Source organism: Hylobates moloch, unplaced genomic scaffold (assembly GCF_009828535.3).
Source record: "Hylobates moloch isolate HMO894 unplaced genomic scaffold, HMol_V3 SCAFFOLD_16, whole genome shotgun sequence".
Classification (NCBI taxonomy): domain Eukaryota; kingdom Metazoa; phylum Chordata; class Mammalia; order Primates; family Hylobatidae; genus Hylobates; species Hylobates moloch.
Genome location: NW_026652291.1, coordinates 28,548,824 through 28,564,450, shown reverse-complemented (window position 1 = coordinate 28,564,450; position 15,627 = coordinate 28,548,824). Strand labels below are relative to the sequence as shown.

General features: G+C 46.8%; 1 protein-coding gene across 5 annotated transcripts in view; it reads left to right on the top strand.

Annotated features, from left to right (window-relative positions):
* Positions 1-15,627, top strand: part of LRRC74A (leucine rich repeat containing 74A) — a 40,964-nt gene that overhangs the window by 14,572 nt on the left and 10,765 nt on the right. For 4 of the 5 annotated variants that reach the window (XM_032180227.3, XM_032180226.2, XM_058429663.1 and 1 more), the window contains 5 exons: positions 1,466-1,515; positions 1,861-1,942; positions 9,088-9,173; positions 9,945-10,139; positions 14,040-14,135. In XM_032180227.3, the coding sequence (XP_032036118.1) occupies positions 1,466-1,515; positions 1,861-1,942; positions 9,088-9,173; positions 9,945-10,139; positions 14,040-14,135 (509 nt within the window). The remainder of the gene's footprint in view (positions 1-1,465; positions 1,516-1,860; positions 1,943-9,087; positions 9,174-9,944; positions 10,140-14,039; positions 14,136-15,627) is intronic. The other variant, XM_058429661.1, reaches the window with a different exon arrangement.

The window sequence follows — 15,627 nt, the reverse complement described above, 5'->3', positions numbered from 1 at the left end:
AACAGGGATTGAATGGACTGAGGTGAATAAGTTCTAGTCATGTGAGTGCAGGGTCAGATCCTGTCTTTATTTAAAATTATAAAGACACCAGGCGCGAATCCCAGCACTTTAGGAGGCTGAGGTGGGCAGATCACGAGGTCAGGAGTTTGAGACCAGTGTGGCCAACATGATGAAACTGTGTCTGTACTAAAAATACAAAAATTAGCTGGGTGTGGTGGTGCACACCTGTAATCCCAGTTACTCAGGAGGCTGAGGCAGGAGAGTTGCTTGAACCCAGGAGATGGAGGTTGCAGTAAGCCGAGATCACACCACTGCACTGCACTCTAGTCTGGGTGACAGAGCGACACTCCATCAAAAAAAAAAAACTTTTCAATATAGATGATTTTGCACTAATTTTGATTTTTTAAAATGTTGTATTAGGATATTCTTCTTCTTGATTACTGAATTTTCAGGCATCTCTTAAATTTTGCACGCATGGCAAGTGTCTCACTCACAAGTGTCCCAGTCCTGCTGCTTGAACTTGGATGAGCATTTTTAGGATGTTATAGACTCTAGGCACTAGGCTGGGAGTTGATGCTGCTAATGAATGCACAGGGTATGCTACCAACTCCTGGAATTTCATGGCAGAGAGAAAAGGCAATGTTAAAAGAGAGGGTAAACAGTTGCCTTGTTCTCTTTTGTCCGCGTAATACTTGCTTTAAGTCCCTTCCTGTCCTGCCCTTTTCTTTCCTTTTTTATTTGATTTTATTATTTTATTTTATTTTTGAGGTGAAGTCTTTCTGTCACCCAGGCTGGAGTGCAGTGGCATCGTGATCTCAGCTCACTGCAATCTCCATCTCCCAGGTTCAAGCATTTCTCGTGCCTCAGCCTCCTGAGTAGCTGGGACAACAGGTGTGCACCATCATGCCTAACTTTTGTATTCTTAGTAGAGACAGGATTTTGCCATGTTGGCCAGACTGGTCTCGAACTCCTGACCTCAGGTGATCCACTTGCCTTGGCCTGTAAAAGTTCTGGGATTATAGGCATGAGCCACAGTGCCCAGGCTCCTTTTCTTTTTTTTAAAACAGGATCTTGGTCTGTCACCCAGGCTGGAGTGCAGTGGCACCAACATGGCACACTGCAGCCTTGACCTCCTGAGTTCAAGTGATCCTCCCACCTCAGCCTCCAAAGTAGCTGGAACCACAGGTTCATGCCACCATGCCTGGCTAATTTTTTAAAAAATTCTTTGTAGAGACAAGGGCTCACTATGTTGCCCAGGCTGGTCTCAAACTCCTGGGCTCAAGTGATCCTCCCACCTCCGCCTCCCAAAGTGCTGGGATTACAGGCGTAAGCCAATGCGTCTGGCACCTGCCACCTTTTTTCTGTTTGATTGTTCTAAAGAGAAGTGGACTGGGAGGGGCAGGGGGTGGGAGAGGAAGGGAGCCATGGTTAGCAGTGCATCGCTGACACACCACCCTCACTGCAGGAAATGACTTCAAGGAAGAATCTGCAGCACTGCTCTGCCAAGCCCTGTCGGTAAGAGGCAGGGAGTGCAGCCACACCAGCGGGCGATGTCCCTGGGAGATCTGGGCAACCTGGGGCTGCTATGGGCACAGTAACGTGAGGCTACTTTCACATGTTAGGGACTGGGGAGTGTTTAGACCCTGCCAACCCCAACAAAAGCCACAGCAAATGGTAGAGCTGTTTATATGGCACTAAGTTCTCCCAGCAGCCATCCACAGTCCAACAAAAAATGCCTAAGACATTGTCTTCACCTAATTTTTGGTACATCAGAGCCCCACCATCATACTGCCCTGAGATAAGTAAGATATTTGCAATCAGAAGACAAAAAATCCTTCTCTTTCCCGTTTGTTTCTGTAGACCAATTACCGAATTAAGAAGCTGGATCTCAGTCACAACCAATTCTCTGATGTAGCGGGGGAGCACCTGGGCCAGATGCTGGGTGAGTCTCCCTGGAGGAAGGGACAGCAAAGGGTAGGGATAGGGGAGGATCGCTTGACAGAGCTGAATCTCCCTTTTTAACATGATTTTTAAATGTTGTGATTATAAAAGTGATGTAAACCATGCCCAAAATACATTCAGAATTTGGGTGCAGTGGCTTATCCCTGTAATCCCAGAACTTTAGGAGCCTGAGGCAGAAGGATTGCTTGAGCCCAGGAGTTCAAGACCAGCCTGGGCAACATAGGGAGACCCTGTCTCTATAAAATGTCAAAAAATTAGCCAGGTGCGGTGGTGCACACCTGTAGTCCCAGCTACTCGGGAGGCTGAGGTGGGAGGATCCCTTGAGCCCAGGAAGTCGAGGCTGCAGTGAGCCATGATCGTGCCACTCCACTGCAGCCTGGGCAACAGAGAGAGACCCTGTCTCAAAAGAAGAAGAAGAAGAAGGAAAAGAAGAAGGGGAAGGGAAGGGGAAGGGGGAGGGGGAGGGGCAGCAGCAAACACCTGGACATGGGAAGTAAAACTTTACGATGATTAGAAGAACGTAGAGAGAAACAACTAACAACTCAGTAAGGCTAAGGACTGTTAAGTATGGTCCAGTAAGCATAAATGGCTCAAAAGCAATTGAAAAAGTACCTTTTGGGTACTATGCTTATTACCTGGGTGATGAAATAATCAGTACACCAAACCCCTGAGACATGCAGTTTACCTATATAACAAACCAGCACATGTAGGCCTGAACCTAAAAGTTTTAAAAATTCCCGTATTTGACAACAATACATTTGAAACATGCATATGATAAAAAGACACATGACCATGAACAACCTTAAAAGACAAGCAACAGGCTGGGCGTGGTGGCTCACGCCTGTAGTCCCAGCACTTTGGGAGGCCGAGGTGGGCAGATCATGAGGTCAAGAGATCAAGACCATCCTGGCCAACATGGTGAAACCCCATCTCTACTAAAAATACAAAATTAGCTGGATGTGGTGGTGCGTGCCTGTAATCCTAGCTACTTGGGAGGCTGAGGCAGGAGAATCACCTGAACCCACAAGGCGGAGGTTGCAGTGAGCCGAGATGGTGCCACTTCACTCCAGCCTGGGCAACAGAAGGAGACTCCGTCTCAAAAACAAAAGACAAGCAACAGACAGGGAGTAGATATTTGCAGCATTTGTAGAGTACAAAAATTAGTATTCAGAATGTTGATAAAAGATCCTTAGCTCAATTAGACAATGATAAATAGCCTCAATAGAGCAATGGTCAAGGCATTGCTCTATTGAGGCATAGCAAAAGAAGAAAGTCGAGTGCTCACATCTCTTTACTAGTTAGAAAATGAAAGGTTCTCCTTGTCATCTATTAAAGCTGTGAAAGTTTAAAGCCAGTGAATGTCAAAGTCTGCAGACAACTGAGCGAAATAAGAATACTTCAAGCTGCCGGGCACTTTTGAGAACAACTTGACAGTCCTTGGTAAACTTGAAAATGTGTCTATTCTATGATGCAGAAATTCCCTCCCATCAAAGGGGAATTGTCTCAGAGAAGCTCTCACACATACACAGAGAAATACGTGAGGAGGTTATTACAGCATCGTCATAAAAGAGAAAAAAAATAGTAACAACCTAAATAGTCATCCCCAGGCAAATGAGTACAAAACAGGAAGTTGTCACAGGAATCTAGGCAAGACAGGAAAATAGCTTGAGCTCAGGGAGGAGGTGGGGATAGAGAAGAGTGAATGAATTCAGGATATACTTTGGGGGTAAAGCCAAAAGGACTTGCTGATATGAAGAATGGGGGAAAGAGAGAGAGAGATAGACTCATGGTCATTTTGCTTCAGCTATTGGGTTGGATGACGGTGTTGTTTACGTGGATGCAGACAACTCAGGGAGCAACAGGGACAGGAGGGACAGGAGATAGGAGCCCCGTTTTCCATTTTGGCCACGTGATGTTTGCAATGGCCATTTGACACCTACATAGAGAAGTCAGGTAGATGGTTTGCTGTATGAGTTTAGGGCTTGGTGAAGAGATCAGGGCTGAAGATACACATTTGGGGTCATAGGTATATAGATGTATTTAAAACCATGAGGCAAGCTGAGGTCATCTAGGCAGGGAGTGTAGACAGAGTTGAGTAGGTGGCCGTCGAACTGACCTTTGGGTCACTCCAACATTTTTAGGTTTCACAGAGGAAGAAGAGGAGTCTGAGGAGCGGTCAGTCAAATAGGAGGGAAACCAGAAAAGCGAGCTGGCAGGAGCCGAGGAAGGGAGCAGTTCAGGAAGAAGATCGACAGTTGCATCAAACGCTGTTGAGAGATCAAATAAGACGAGGATAAAATAGTAACCATGGCACTTGGCAGCATGGAGAGTTAGTGGCTTTGAAAGTGCTATTTTAACTATTCACAGTAACAAAGACATGGAATCAACCTAAATGCCCATCAGTGGTAGACTGGATTAAAAAAATGTGGTGCATATACACCACCGAATACTATGCAGTCATTAAAAAAACAGTGAAATCATGTTCTTTGCAGGAACAGGGATGGAGCTGGAGGCCATTATCCTTAGCAAACTAATGTAGGAAGAGAAAACCAAATACCACCTGTTCTTATAAGTGGGAGCTAAATTATGAGAATACATGAACACAGAGAGGGGAACAGACACTGGGGACTAACTGAGGGTGGAGGGAAGGAGGAGGGAGAGGAACGGGAAAAATAACTGAGTACTAGGCTTAATACTTGGGTGATGAAATAATCTGTACAACAAACCCTGTGACACAAGTTTACCTATATAACAAACCTGCACATGTACCCCTGAACTTAAAATTAAAAAAAAAAAAAAAGAAAGTGCTGTTTTAGTGGAGTGGGTGAGTATGGAAACCCAACTGGAGGAGGTTGAGTTGAAAATGGAGGCCTGGCACAGTGGCTCATGCCTGTAATCCCAGTGCTTTGGGAGGCCAAGATGGGAAGCCAGGAGCTCAAGACCAGCTTGGGCAACATAGTGAGACCCACTCTCTACAAAAAATTCAAAAATTGGGCTGGGTACAGTGTCTCACACCTGTAATCCCAGCACTTTGGGAGGCTGAGGTGGGTGGATCACCTGAGGTCAGGAGTTCAAGACCAGCCTGGCCAACATGGTGAATCCCTTCCTCTACTAAAAATACAAACATTAGCCGGTGTAGTGGTGTGTGCCTGTAATCCCAGCTACTAGAGAGACTGAGGCACAAGAACCGCTTGAACCTAGGAGGCAGAGGTTGCAGTAAGATGAGATCCTGGGGTGGGGGGAGAGGGGAGGGATAGCATTAGGAGATATACCTAATGTTAAATGACGAGTTAATGGGTGCAGCACACCAACATGGCACATGTATACATATGTAACAAACCTGCACGTTGTGCACATGTACCCTAAAACTTAAAGTATAATAAAAAATAAATAAAATAAAATAAAATATTACTTTCAATAAATAAATAAATAAAGTCGAGATCCTGCTATTGCACTCCAGCCTGGGTGACAGAGTGAGACTCCATCTCAAAAAAATAAAAAATAAAAAATTAGCTGGGCATGGTGGCACATGCTTATAGTCCCAGCTACTTGGGAGGCTGAGGCGGGAGAACTGCTTGAGCCCAGGAGTTAGAGGTTATAGTAAGCTGTGATCATGCCACTGCACTCCAGCCTGAGATACAAAGTGAGACCCTGTCCTCCAAAAATAAAAAGAAAATAGGATGCAAAGCAAAAAGAACACTATACGCAACCACAGAAGTTCTGCTGGGAAGGTTGGAACAGAAAGAGGGGGCAGGAGCCAAGGGAGACAGAGTCCAAGGAGAGTTCTTAAGGATGGAAAATGCTGAGAGGAAGAAAGAAGAATAAACTGATGCTACAGAAGAAGGAGGAGGTAATTACAGGAGCAAAGTCCATGAGAAGGCTGCAGGCAATAGAGTCCAGAACAAAAGTGCGTAGCTCACTGGCCTGAGAGAGCAGGAGGGACAGTTCATTCATTGAAAAACGGATGAGGAAAGGGTGGGTGCAGGTGCAGGTAAGTGGGTAGATTTCATGGTGGCATTTGAAGCCTGTCATTGCTGCTATTTTCTCAGTGAAGTAGGAGGCAAGATCTTCAGCTGAAAGTTCAGTTCAGACCACTAGGGTTGATGGGAGGGCAGAAGGTATAAAATACCATGTAGGAGGGAGGAGCAACATGTAATGGAAGCACCTTTCCATGTGGGGCAGTTTGAGTCTGTCTGAAAACTGAGGTTATAAATTTAACATGAGACAGACTGTGCTCTCTCTTTTGTTTTGTTTTGGAGGCGGAGTCTCGCTCTGTTGCCCAGGCTAGGTGGAGTGCAGTGGCACAATCTTGGCTCACTGCAGCCTCTGCCTCCCGGGTTCAAGCAATTCTCGTGCCTCAACCTCCTGAGTAGCTGGGATTATACGCCCAAGCCATCACACCCAGCTAATTTTTTGTATTTTTGGTAGAGATGGGTTTTCACCATGTTGGCCAGGCTGGTCTCCAACACCTGACCTCAAGTGATCCACCCTCCTCGGCCTCCCAAAGAGCCGGGATTACAGATGTGAGCCACGCGCCGGGCCTGTGCTCTCTTTTAAAACTGTTATAATCGTACTGCAAATGCAGCTTTTAAAAACACTGTTGCTGGGCGGGGTAGCTCATGCCTGTAATCCCAACAATTTCGGAGGCCAGGGCGGGTGGATCACCTGAGGTCAGGAGTTCAAGACCAGCCTGGCCAATATGGTGAAACCCTGTCTCTACTAAAAATACAAAAAATTAGCTGGACGTGGTGACTTGGGTGTATAATCCCAGCTACTCGGGAGGGTGAGGCAGAAGAATCACTTGAACCTGGGAGGCGGAGGTTGCAGTGAGCAGAGATTGTGCCACTGCACTCCAGCCTGGGCAACAAGAGCGAAATTCTGCCTCAAAAAGAAAAAACCCCAAAAAACAAACAAAAAAAACACATTATTTGAAGTGATTGCTATGTGACAGGCATCATATTGGGCATTTTACATCAATCCTCATTAAAAAAAACTCTATATAGGGCCAGGCACGGTGGCTCATGCCTGTAATCCCAGCACTTTGGGAGGCCGAGGCGGGTGGATCACGAGGTCAGGAGATCGAGACCATCCTGGCTAACATGGTGAAACCCCATCTCTACTAAGAATACATAAAATTAGCCAGGCATGGTGGCGGGTGCCTGTAGTCCCAGCTACTCAGGAGGCTGAGGCAGGAGAATGGCGTGAACCCAGAAGGTAGAGCTTGCAGTGAGTGGAGATTGCACCACTGCACTCCAGCCTGGGCGACAGACAGAGACTCCGTCTCAAAAAACAAACAAACAAACAAAACCAAAAAACTCTATCCAGGTTGATATCTCCATCGTACAGATAAGAAAACAGATGTAAAGGAAGGATAAGTAACCTGCCTGGGATCACATGGGTAGTAAGTGGTGAGATCAGAATTATAATCTAACTTGTGTGGCCATTTGAGTGATGCAGGTGTGCAAGGTGTAGCTTAAATGAGGGAACTGGCAGAGAAGAGGAAATAAGGGTAAGAAGAGAGTGAGGGAGACAGGGGAGGGGGTAATGAAGGCAGGAGAAAGTTTGTTCCCAAAATTATATAAGGTGTTGTGCACTTTACTAAAAACTCACACCCAGGGTTGACACAAAGAGAAGCATGATCAGAACATAGTGCACTGTCCATAAAAAATAAGAAATAGGCCCATGTGGTGACTCATGCCTATAATCCCAGCACTTTGGGAGGCCGAGGTGGTGGATCACCTGAGGTCAGGAGTTCGAGACCAGCCTGACCAACATGAGGAAACCCCATCTCTACTAAAAATACAAAAAATTAGCTGGGCATGGTGGCAGGCACCTATAATCCCAGCTACCTGGGAAGCTGAAGCAGGAGAATCGCTTGAACCCAGGAGACGGAGGTTGCAGTGAGCCGAGATTGTCAAGAGCAAAACTCCGTCTCAAAAAAAAAAAAAGAAAGAAAAGAAATAAGACATTATTCTTGGGCCAGATGCCTAAAGGCAATTCCTCCCATTCAGTAATGGTTCAAGAGGACTTTAGCCTTTCCATCAATGGCCTCCTTGGCATAACTGCCCTCCCCAAATAAAAACAACAATAATAATGTGTTTAGATAGGATGTTCCAACCCTGTGGAACATGTAAGCAAAATCATCTTCAGGTCAAAACAAAAGTATGATTTCTGTGCAAACCCAGCTTCTCACCAAGCCTGGTGCCTCCCCACTTCCAACTGATTGTGCCCTTGAGCCTCTCCTGGAGAGAAATTCTGGAGTCACCACTGCAGCCGTGGCCTGCCATGATAAAGACATCGTGTGACGTAACATGCCAGGTCCATCACAGCCTTCCTGTGTAAATACAGCCCCTGAAGATGTTTTCCAGCTACTTCTATTTTAATTCATAATATTCCACCAGATAAATAATTCTTGCTTTTATTTATTTATTTATTTTTGAGATGCAGTCTTGCTCTGTCACCCAGGCTGGAGTGCAATGGTGCCATCTTGGCTCATTGCAACCTCCACCTCCCAGGTTCAATCAGTTCTCCTGCCTCAGCTTCCTGAGTAGCTGGGACTACAGGTGTGTGCCACCATGCCCAGTGAATTTTTGTATTTTTAGTAGAGACACGGTTTCATCATGTTGGCCAGGCTGGTCTCAAACTCCTGACCTCTGGTGATCCACCTGCCTCGGCCTCCCAAAGTGCTGGGATTATAGGTGTGAGCCACCGTGCCCGGCTAATTCTTACTTTTATAAATGATGCCATGGTAAACATCTACAAGCACCTTGCTCTTCCCATATTCTGTGCTGTCATCTTAGGTAGAGTCTCAGAGGTGAGTGACAGGGTATGCACATTTTAATGGGAAAATATCTGTGATCGGATAATACCTGCCAAATAGACTATACCAATTTCCTTCCCACCTAAACTATGTAAGGAGGATTATTTCACCGCATCTTTGCCAGCTTTGGGGATCATCTTACAATTTTGTGTTTAAATGAATAACTAAAAAAATTATTATCTGAGAATTTTACTTTGCATGACCACTGAGTGGTCTTTATCCCCAGTGTCATGGACATCTGTTAACTCTGAGAATGGGTTTTCTGGGCTGTGGGAGATGCTAAGCCGATTCCCTCCCTGTTTCAGCCATCAACGTGGGGCTCACGTCACTGGATCTGAGCTGGAATAACTTCCACACAAGGGGAGCTGTGGCCTTGTGCAACGGTCTCCGGGTAAGGCACTCTCCAGGAGTGGTGTGTGGAGCCCAGTTGAGGGCAGCCAGGGCCTCCCATCCTGCCATCCTAAGCCTCTTCCTCATGGTCACCATCAATGAGGACATACTGAGCTCTCATCAAATACTTTTCAAGTTATTGTTCTCCCTCCCACAATTCCTGGATGCACGTTATTATTATTATTATTTTTTGAGATGGAGTCTTGCTCTGTGGCCCAGGCTAGAGTGCAGTGGCGTAATCTCGGCTCACTGCAACCACCACCTCCCTGGTTCAAGCGATTCTCCTGCCTCAGCCTCCTGAGTAGCTGAGACTACAGGTGCCCGCCACCATGCCCGGCTAATTTTTGTATTTTTAGTAGAAACGGGGTTTTACCATGTTGGCCAGGCTGGTCTCAAACTCCTGACCTTGTGATCCACCCACCTCAGCCTCCTAAAGTGCTGGGATTACAGGCGTGAGCCACTGCGCTTGGCCTGCACATTATTCTTTAGTATAAATCGTAGCTGCTGAGGCCAGGGTGGCATCTTTGGATACACTTCAAGAGGACAGTTTAATTAGTGGGTAGGGAATGACCAGAAGCCAAAGGGAGGGAGTCTCATGAGTACTTGAGACTGAGCCCACCTGGGAGCTCTGAATGATCTGGCAGACCCATCGGTCCTGGGGACCACTGAGTACCCAGTCTGGATGCCAACAGGGGGTAGAAATCAGGGCCCTTTTGGTTGGATGGGTCACGCGTAACCTTGATGCTGGTGCTGTTCTCCCCTCTTCCTGGAGGGTAATGTGACCCTGACAAAGCTGGATCTCTCCATGAATGGCCTTGGGAATGAGGTGGCTCTGGCCCTAGGGGAGGTCCTCCGACTCAACAGCTGCCTAGTCTACCTGGATATCGGCGGCAATGACATCGGCAATGAAGGGGCCTCCAAAATCAGCAAAGGACTGGAATCCAATGAAAGCCTCAGAGTTCTGAAGGTAGTCTTTAGCTAGAAAGGGGCTATTTTGTGTGTGTGTGTGTGTGTGTGTGTCTCCGTGTGTGTCCGTGTGTGTGTGTGTGTGTTTGTGTATGTGTTGGGGTGAGTTGGGGGCTGCATAGTACTGGAGAGAATAATTGGGAATATCTGTACTTCATATATGTATGTATTTTCTACCATCGCTTGGCTGTAAATGCAGTGACCATTCTCTACTATAAAGCCAGTGTCACCCTCAGTGCTCCCTGGTGCACTGCAAATCTTCCTAACAGGTCTTCCTTCCTCCCATCTGGGTCTCCTTCAGGATCTTCTCCACATTGCCACCAGAGTGTGCTTTTTCTTTTTTGTTTTGTTTTGTTTTGTTTTGTTTTGAGACAGGGTCTGGCTCTGTCCCCCAGGTTGGAGTGCAGTGGTGCAATCGGCTCACTGCAACCTCCCCCTCCCAGGTTCAAACCATCCTCCCACCTCAACCTCCTAAAGTGCTGGGATTACAGGCATGAGCCACTGTGTCTAGCCCTCAGAATGTGCTTTTTGAACACAAATCTGACATCCATTCCCCTTCCCCCAGCCCCTCAGTCTCCTGTCTTCCGGCTTAGACCCCTGCATGGCTTCCTGTTGCTCAGATCCCGTTCGCTGAGCCTCAAGTGCCCCTCCAGCCTCAGTCCACCCCGTGCTCTCCCTTGCTCTGCACCCAAGACCCCCTGGTCTTCTCTCCACTCCTTTCCTCCTACCACAGAGGCTTGGCCACTCCGCCTCCACTTGCTTGCTGCTGGGATCCTCCGTCTAGGGGACCTGCTGCCAGAGCCCTGCTCCCTACTTCCCATGGAACTTGCTGCCCTTTCTAATTCCATGTATGTGAGGGCTCTTTGCTCGCCTGTCATTCCCTCAAATGTGAAAGCTTCATCAGAATGAAGACTGTGTTTGGGCCAGGTGTGGTGGCTTATGCCTGTAATCCCAGCCCTTTGGGAGGCCAAGGTGGGTGGATTGCTTGAGGTCACCAGTTTAAGACCAGCCTGGCCAAGATGGTGAAACCTTGTCTCTACTAAAAATACAAAATTAGCCAGGCATGGTTGTGCATGCCTGTAATCCCAGCTACTTGGGAGGCTGAGGCAGAAGAATCACTGAACCCAGGAGGTGGAGGTTGCAGTGAGCCGAAACCATGCCACTGCACTCCAGCTGGGTGACAGAGCAAGACTCCATCTCAAAAAAAAAGAATGAAGACTGTTTGGTTTTGCCCATCATTAAACTCCTCATACCTAGTCCCTCATACCTAGCATAGTGTTGGGCACACAATAGAAGCCCAGTGAATATTCATTAAATGAATGAATTAATGAATACATATTTCATTTTAAATTAATTTACTTGTAGATGCGAATTTATAATATAGATGCTATTGAGCAGTTGGAAAATAAATGAAAGGTGAGGACTTCTATTAATCATCCCCTTTCTGGGGCTCCTGCCAAAAGCCAGCTCTCATTATTCATAGCCTCACCTGGTAATGTGGGCTCTGTTAGCCCCACTTGTCAGATGAGAAAACTGAGGCTGTGTGACTTGCTTATGCCACACAAGTAGCAGGAGGCAGAGGGAAGCCTGCTCTACGTGGTTTTCCATGGCAACTGCAACTCCCTCAAGATGTGAGGGTGGTTGGAGAGACCACAGATGTGAGGGTCCTGAAGAAGAAAAGCAGTGAGGAGACAGTGAGGAAGGGGCTGCCATCTGAGAGGACAACCATGAGGAGCTGCTAAGAGGACAGGAGGAAGCCAGATTCTGAGAGGCAGAAGGAGCACAGTGACTACAGACCAAACAGACTGGCCATCTAGTGACCAGGAAATCTGGGAGTCCCAGCTGGGGTGGAGCGAGGCCAGGCACAACTGAGACAGAGACTGACCCAGCCTGTGGGTGGCTCAGCCCCAGTGGCTGAGGAAGCCAGCGACAGTCTGAGAAACTGAATTTTAAAAGATTAAGCAGTTGCCTCAGCAAAATGGCAATAGGGGTCTTTGCTATTTTGTGGGTATACATGGTTTAAACCATTTTTTACTGATTTTCTCATTTTTCCACAATGACCATATGTAATGAATATATTTCAATTTTCTAAAATGTTTTAGAAGTAAAAGAGAAAAGTTTAAGCCAAACCCTTAGTTTGGCCACCATGGAGACCACATCAACTTTGCCACAGGAATTATCTATGCGTCTCCACATCCAGCCCTGGTGCCGCTTGCCCTAAGCTTGGAAAAATAAGGAATTCCCATTAGGAAGTGAGTCCAGCAAAGGATTCAAAATGCTGAGCTCCATGAGGTCCAGGCCCTAGTGTGCATTTTCTCACTGGAGTACATCAGAGCCTGGGACACAGCTGACACATACTAGGGGCTCAGTAAGAGTTTTGGCTGCCTCATCATGAAGCCACTTAGCTGAAAGCCTTCAATAATAAGAACTATTATTCATTGACAGCATACGGCATACCAGGCACTCGTTTTAATGCTTTGCCTGAATTGATATGGTAAGTTCTCAGAGCAGCCATAGGCGATAAGTACAAAGTGATCAGGGAATTAATGCAAGGCCAGGCAGCTGGTAAGCAGAGCCACCGGGCTCCACAGTCCCTTCCATTAACTTCCATCCATGCTTCAGCAGCTCCTAGCACCACTGGGATAATGTCCTTGTTCCTTCTCCAAGCCTATAAGGTTCTCCATGATGTGGCCCATCCCAGCTCTGTGGCCTCATTCTCTCTGCTTCTGCTCACAAACATCTCTTGCTGTTTCACATCCCTATGCCTTTGCACTTGCCTACTCTTTTCTTCTTTGGTGAATCTTGTTTCCTCCTCTGGTTTTGTCCCCCTTCCTCAGACCTCACTAATCCTCATTAGTCCTGCAAGGCTTAGCTCCATGGTCCCCTCCCCTATGCTGCATGCTCCCTTCCTTGCTCCTGCAGTACCCAGGTGTACCTCTGTCACTGCTGTCATAACACTTCTGATGCTATTGGCTTGTTTGCCTGTCTCCCCCAATTACAGTGTTAAGCTACCCAAGGGCAGAAACCTTGCCATGTCTGCCTGTGTGTCCCTCAGTGCTTAGTCCAGTAGCTGGCATATGGCAAGCCTCTAATTAATATGTGCTGGGTGGGTGGATGGATGGATGGATGGATGGATGGATGGATGGATGAGCAGTGAGATGAACAGATTGCTGGCTGGCTGGCTGGACGGATGGATGACAGGTGGATGGATGAGTAGATGCACAGGTAGATGAATGGATGGATGGATAGATAGCTGGTTGGATAAATGAGCAGTTGGATGGACAGATGCATGGGTGGATGGATGGATGAGCAGTGAGATGGATAAGTGAGTGGATGGATGGATGGATGGATGGATGAGAGATGGATGGATGAGGAGATGGACAGGTGGATGAATAGATAGATAGATGGTTGGGTGGATGAGCAGTGAGATGGATAGGTGGGTGGGTGGGTGGATGGATGCATGGAGGGGAGAGCAGTGAGATGGATAAGTTGGTGGTTGGATGGATGGATGGATGGATGGATGGATGGATGGATGGATGGATAGGCGGATGGATGAGCAGTGAGATGGATGAGTATATAGGTGGATGAATGGATGGATAGATGGTTGGATGGATGAGCAGTGAGATGAACAGATGGTGGGTGGGTAGATAGATGGATGGATGAGAGAGCAATGAGATGGATAAATGGGTGAGTAGGTGGATGGATGAATGGATGGATGGATGGATGAGCAGTGAGATAGGCAGACAGATGGATAAACAAACAGATGGACAAGGAGATAATTACTTATAGAGAAGTCTGCGTGTGAGACAGAGGTTGTGATTTGATGAGATGTAGAAACTGTGCTCTGGGCCAGCCTCTCCTCCCATCTCAGCCTCCTCTTGTCTTGATTCTCCCTCTATAGCTTTTCCTGAATCCCATAAATATGGATGGGGCTATTTTACTTATCCTGGCTATCAAGAGGAACCCCAAATCCAGGATGGAAGAGCTTGATATTTCCGTAAGTGATCAAATGGTAGTTTCTTGCGTCTGGGCGCAAGCCAGTGACCCTATCCACTCTATACTCTGTGTTGGCCAGAGCCCTAGAAACTTAGGGCTATGAAAACCTGAGAGTAGAGACAAGAAAATGCTAAAAAGAAAGGCAGGAGGACTCCAAAACAGAATTCTTTAACATCAGCTTTGCTGATGAGTGGCCCTGGGTCCCAGAATGGTTCCAGAATCACAAAATTTGTAGAATCTGGGTATTAAAACACATACTTTATTTTCATTTCATGAGTTGGCCTGTTAGACTCAGAGCAGTATTTCTGTGTGAAAATCTCTTCATAAAGGAGGAAAGCCCCAGGAGGTGACTTCAAATCCTGCTGGGAACTCTTGCCTGAATTAGCACACAGGTGGCATCTGATGATAGCCTATACTTGTCTACCATTTTATACTCTTTTTTTCCCAAAGTGATTTTTTATATGCCAGCTCATTTTTATCCTACTCTAGAAGGTAGGTAGAATACTGTATTAATTTCCTAAGGCTGCTGTGGGGTACCACACACTGGGTGGCCTAAACAACAGACATGTATTGTCTCACAGTTCTGGAGGCTGGAAGTCCAAGAGTAAGGTGTCAGCAGGCCTGATTCCTTCTTACGGCTGTGAGAGAGAATTTGTTCCTGACCCCTCTCCCGGCTTCTGATGGTTCCTGTCATGCTTTGGTTTTCCTTAGCTTGTAGAAGCATCACTCCCATCTCTACCTTCTGCTTCACATGGCATTCTCCCTGTCTCTGTATCCAAATGTCCCCTTTATATAAGGACACAGTCTTATTAGATTAGTACCCACCCTAATTACCTTATTTTAACTTGACCATCTGCAAAGACCCTGTTTCCAAACAAATTCACATTCATGGGTCCTAGGGGTTAGAACTCCAACATCTTTTTTTGGGAGGGGGCAAAATTCAACCCATAACAAGTACTTTTCCTCATTTTCCCATTTTACATATAAGGAAACTGAAACAGGGAGTCTCACTCTGTTGCCCAGGCTGGAGTGCAGTGATGCGATCTCAGCTCACCTCCACTCCTGGGTTCAAGCAGTTCTGTGCCTCAGCTTCCAGAGTATCTGGGACTACAGGTGTGTGCCAACATGCCAGGCTAATTTTTTGTATTTTTAGTAGAGATGGCGTTTCACCATTTTGGTCAGGCTGGTCTCAAACTCCGGACCTCACGTGATCCACCCACTTCAGCCTCCCAAAGTGCTGGGATTAGAGGTGTGAGCCACTGCACTCGGCCTCCAGTGATGGCATTTTGAATATTTAAACCCAAGCTCCTTAGAACTGAATAGTTAATAATGTGGGTTTTTACTTGCCACAGATTTTGAGACATCAAACATAACTGCTTTTCTTTCCCTTTGTTCTCTCACCTGTCCTCCCTGCCCCAGGGCCTTCTTGTGCTTCCTGGGTCTTCCTCCCTTTCCCCATCCTCATGCTCCGGTTTTGAATCTGCAGGCCAGGA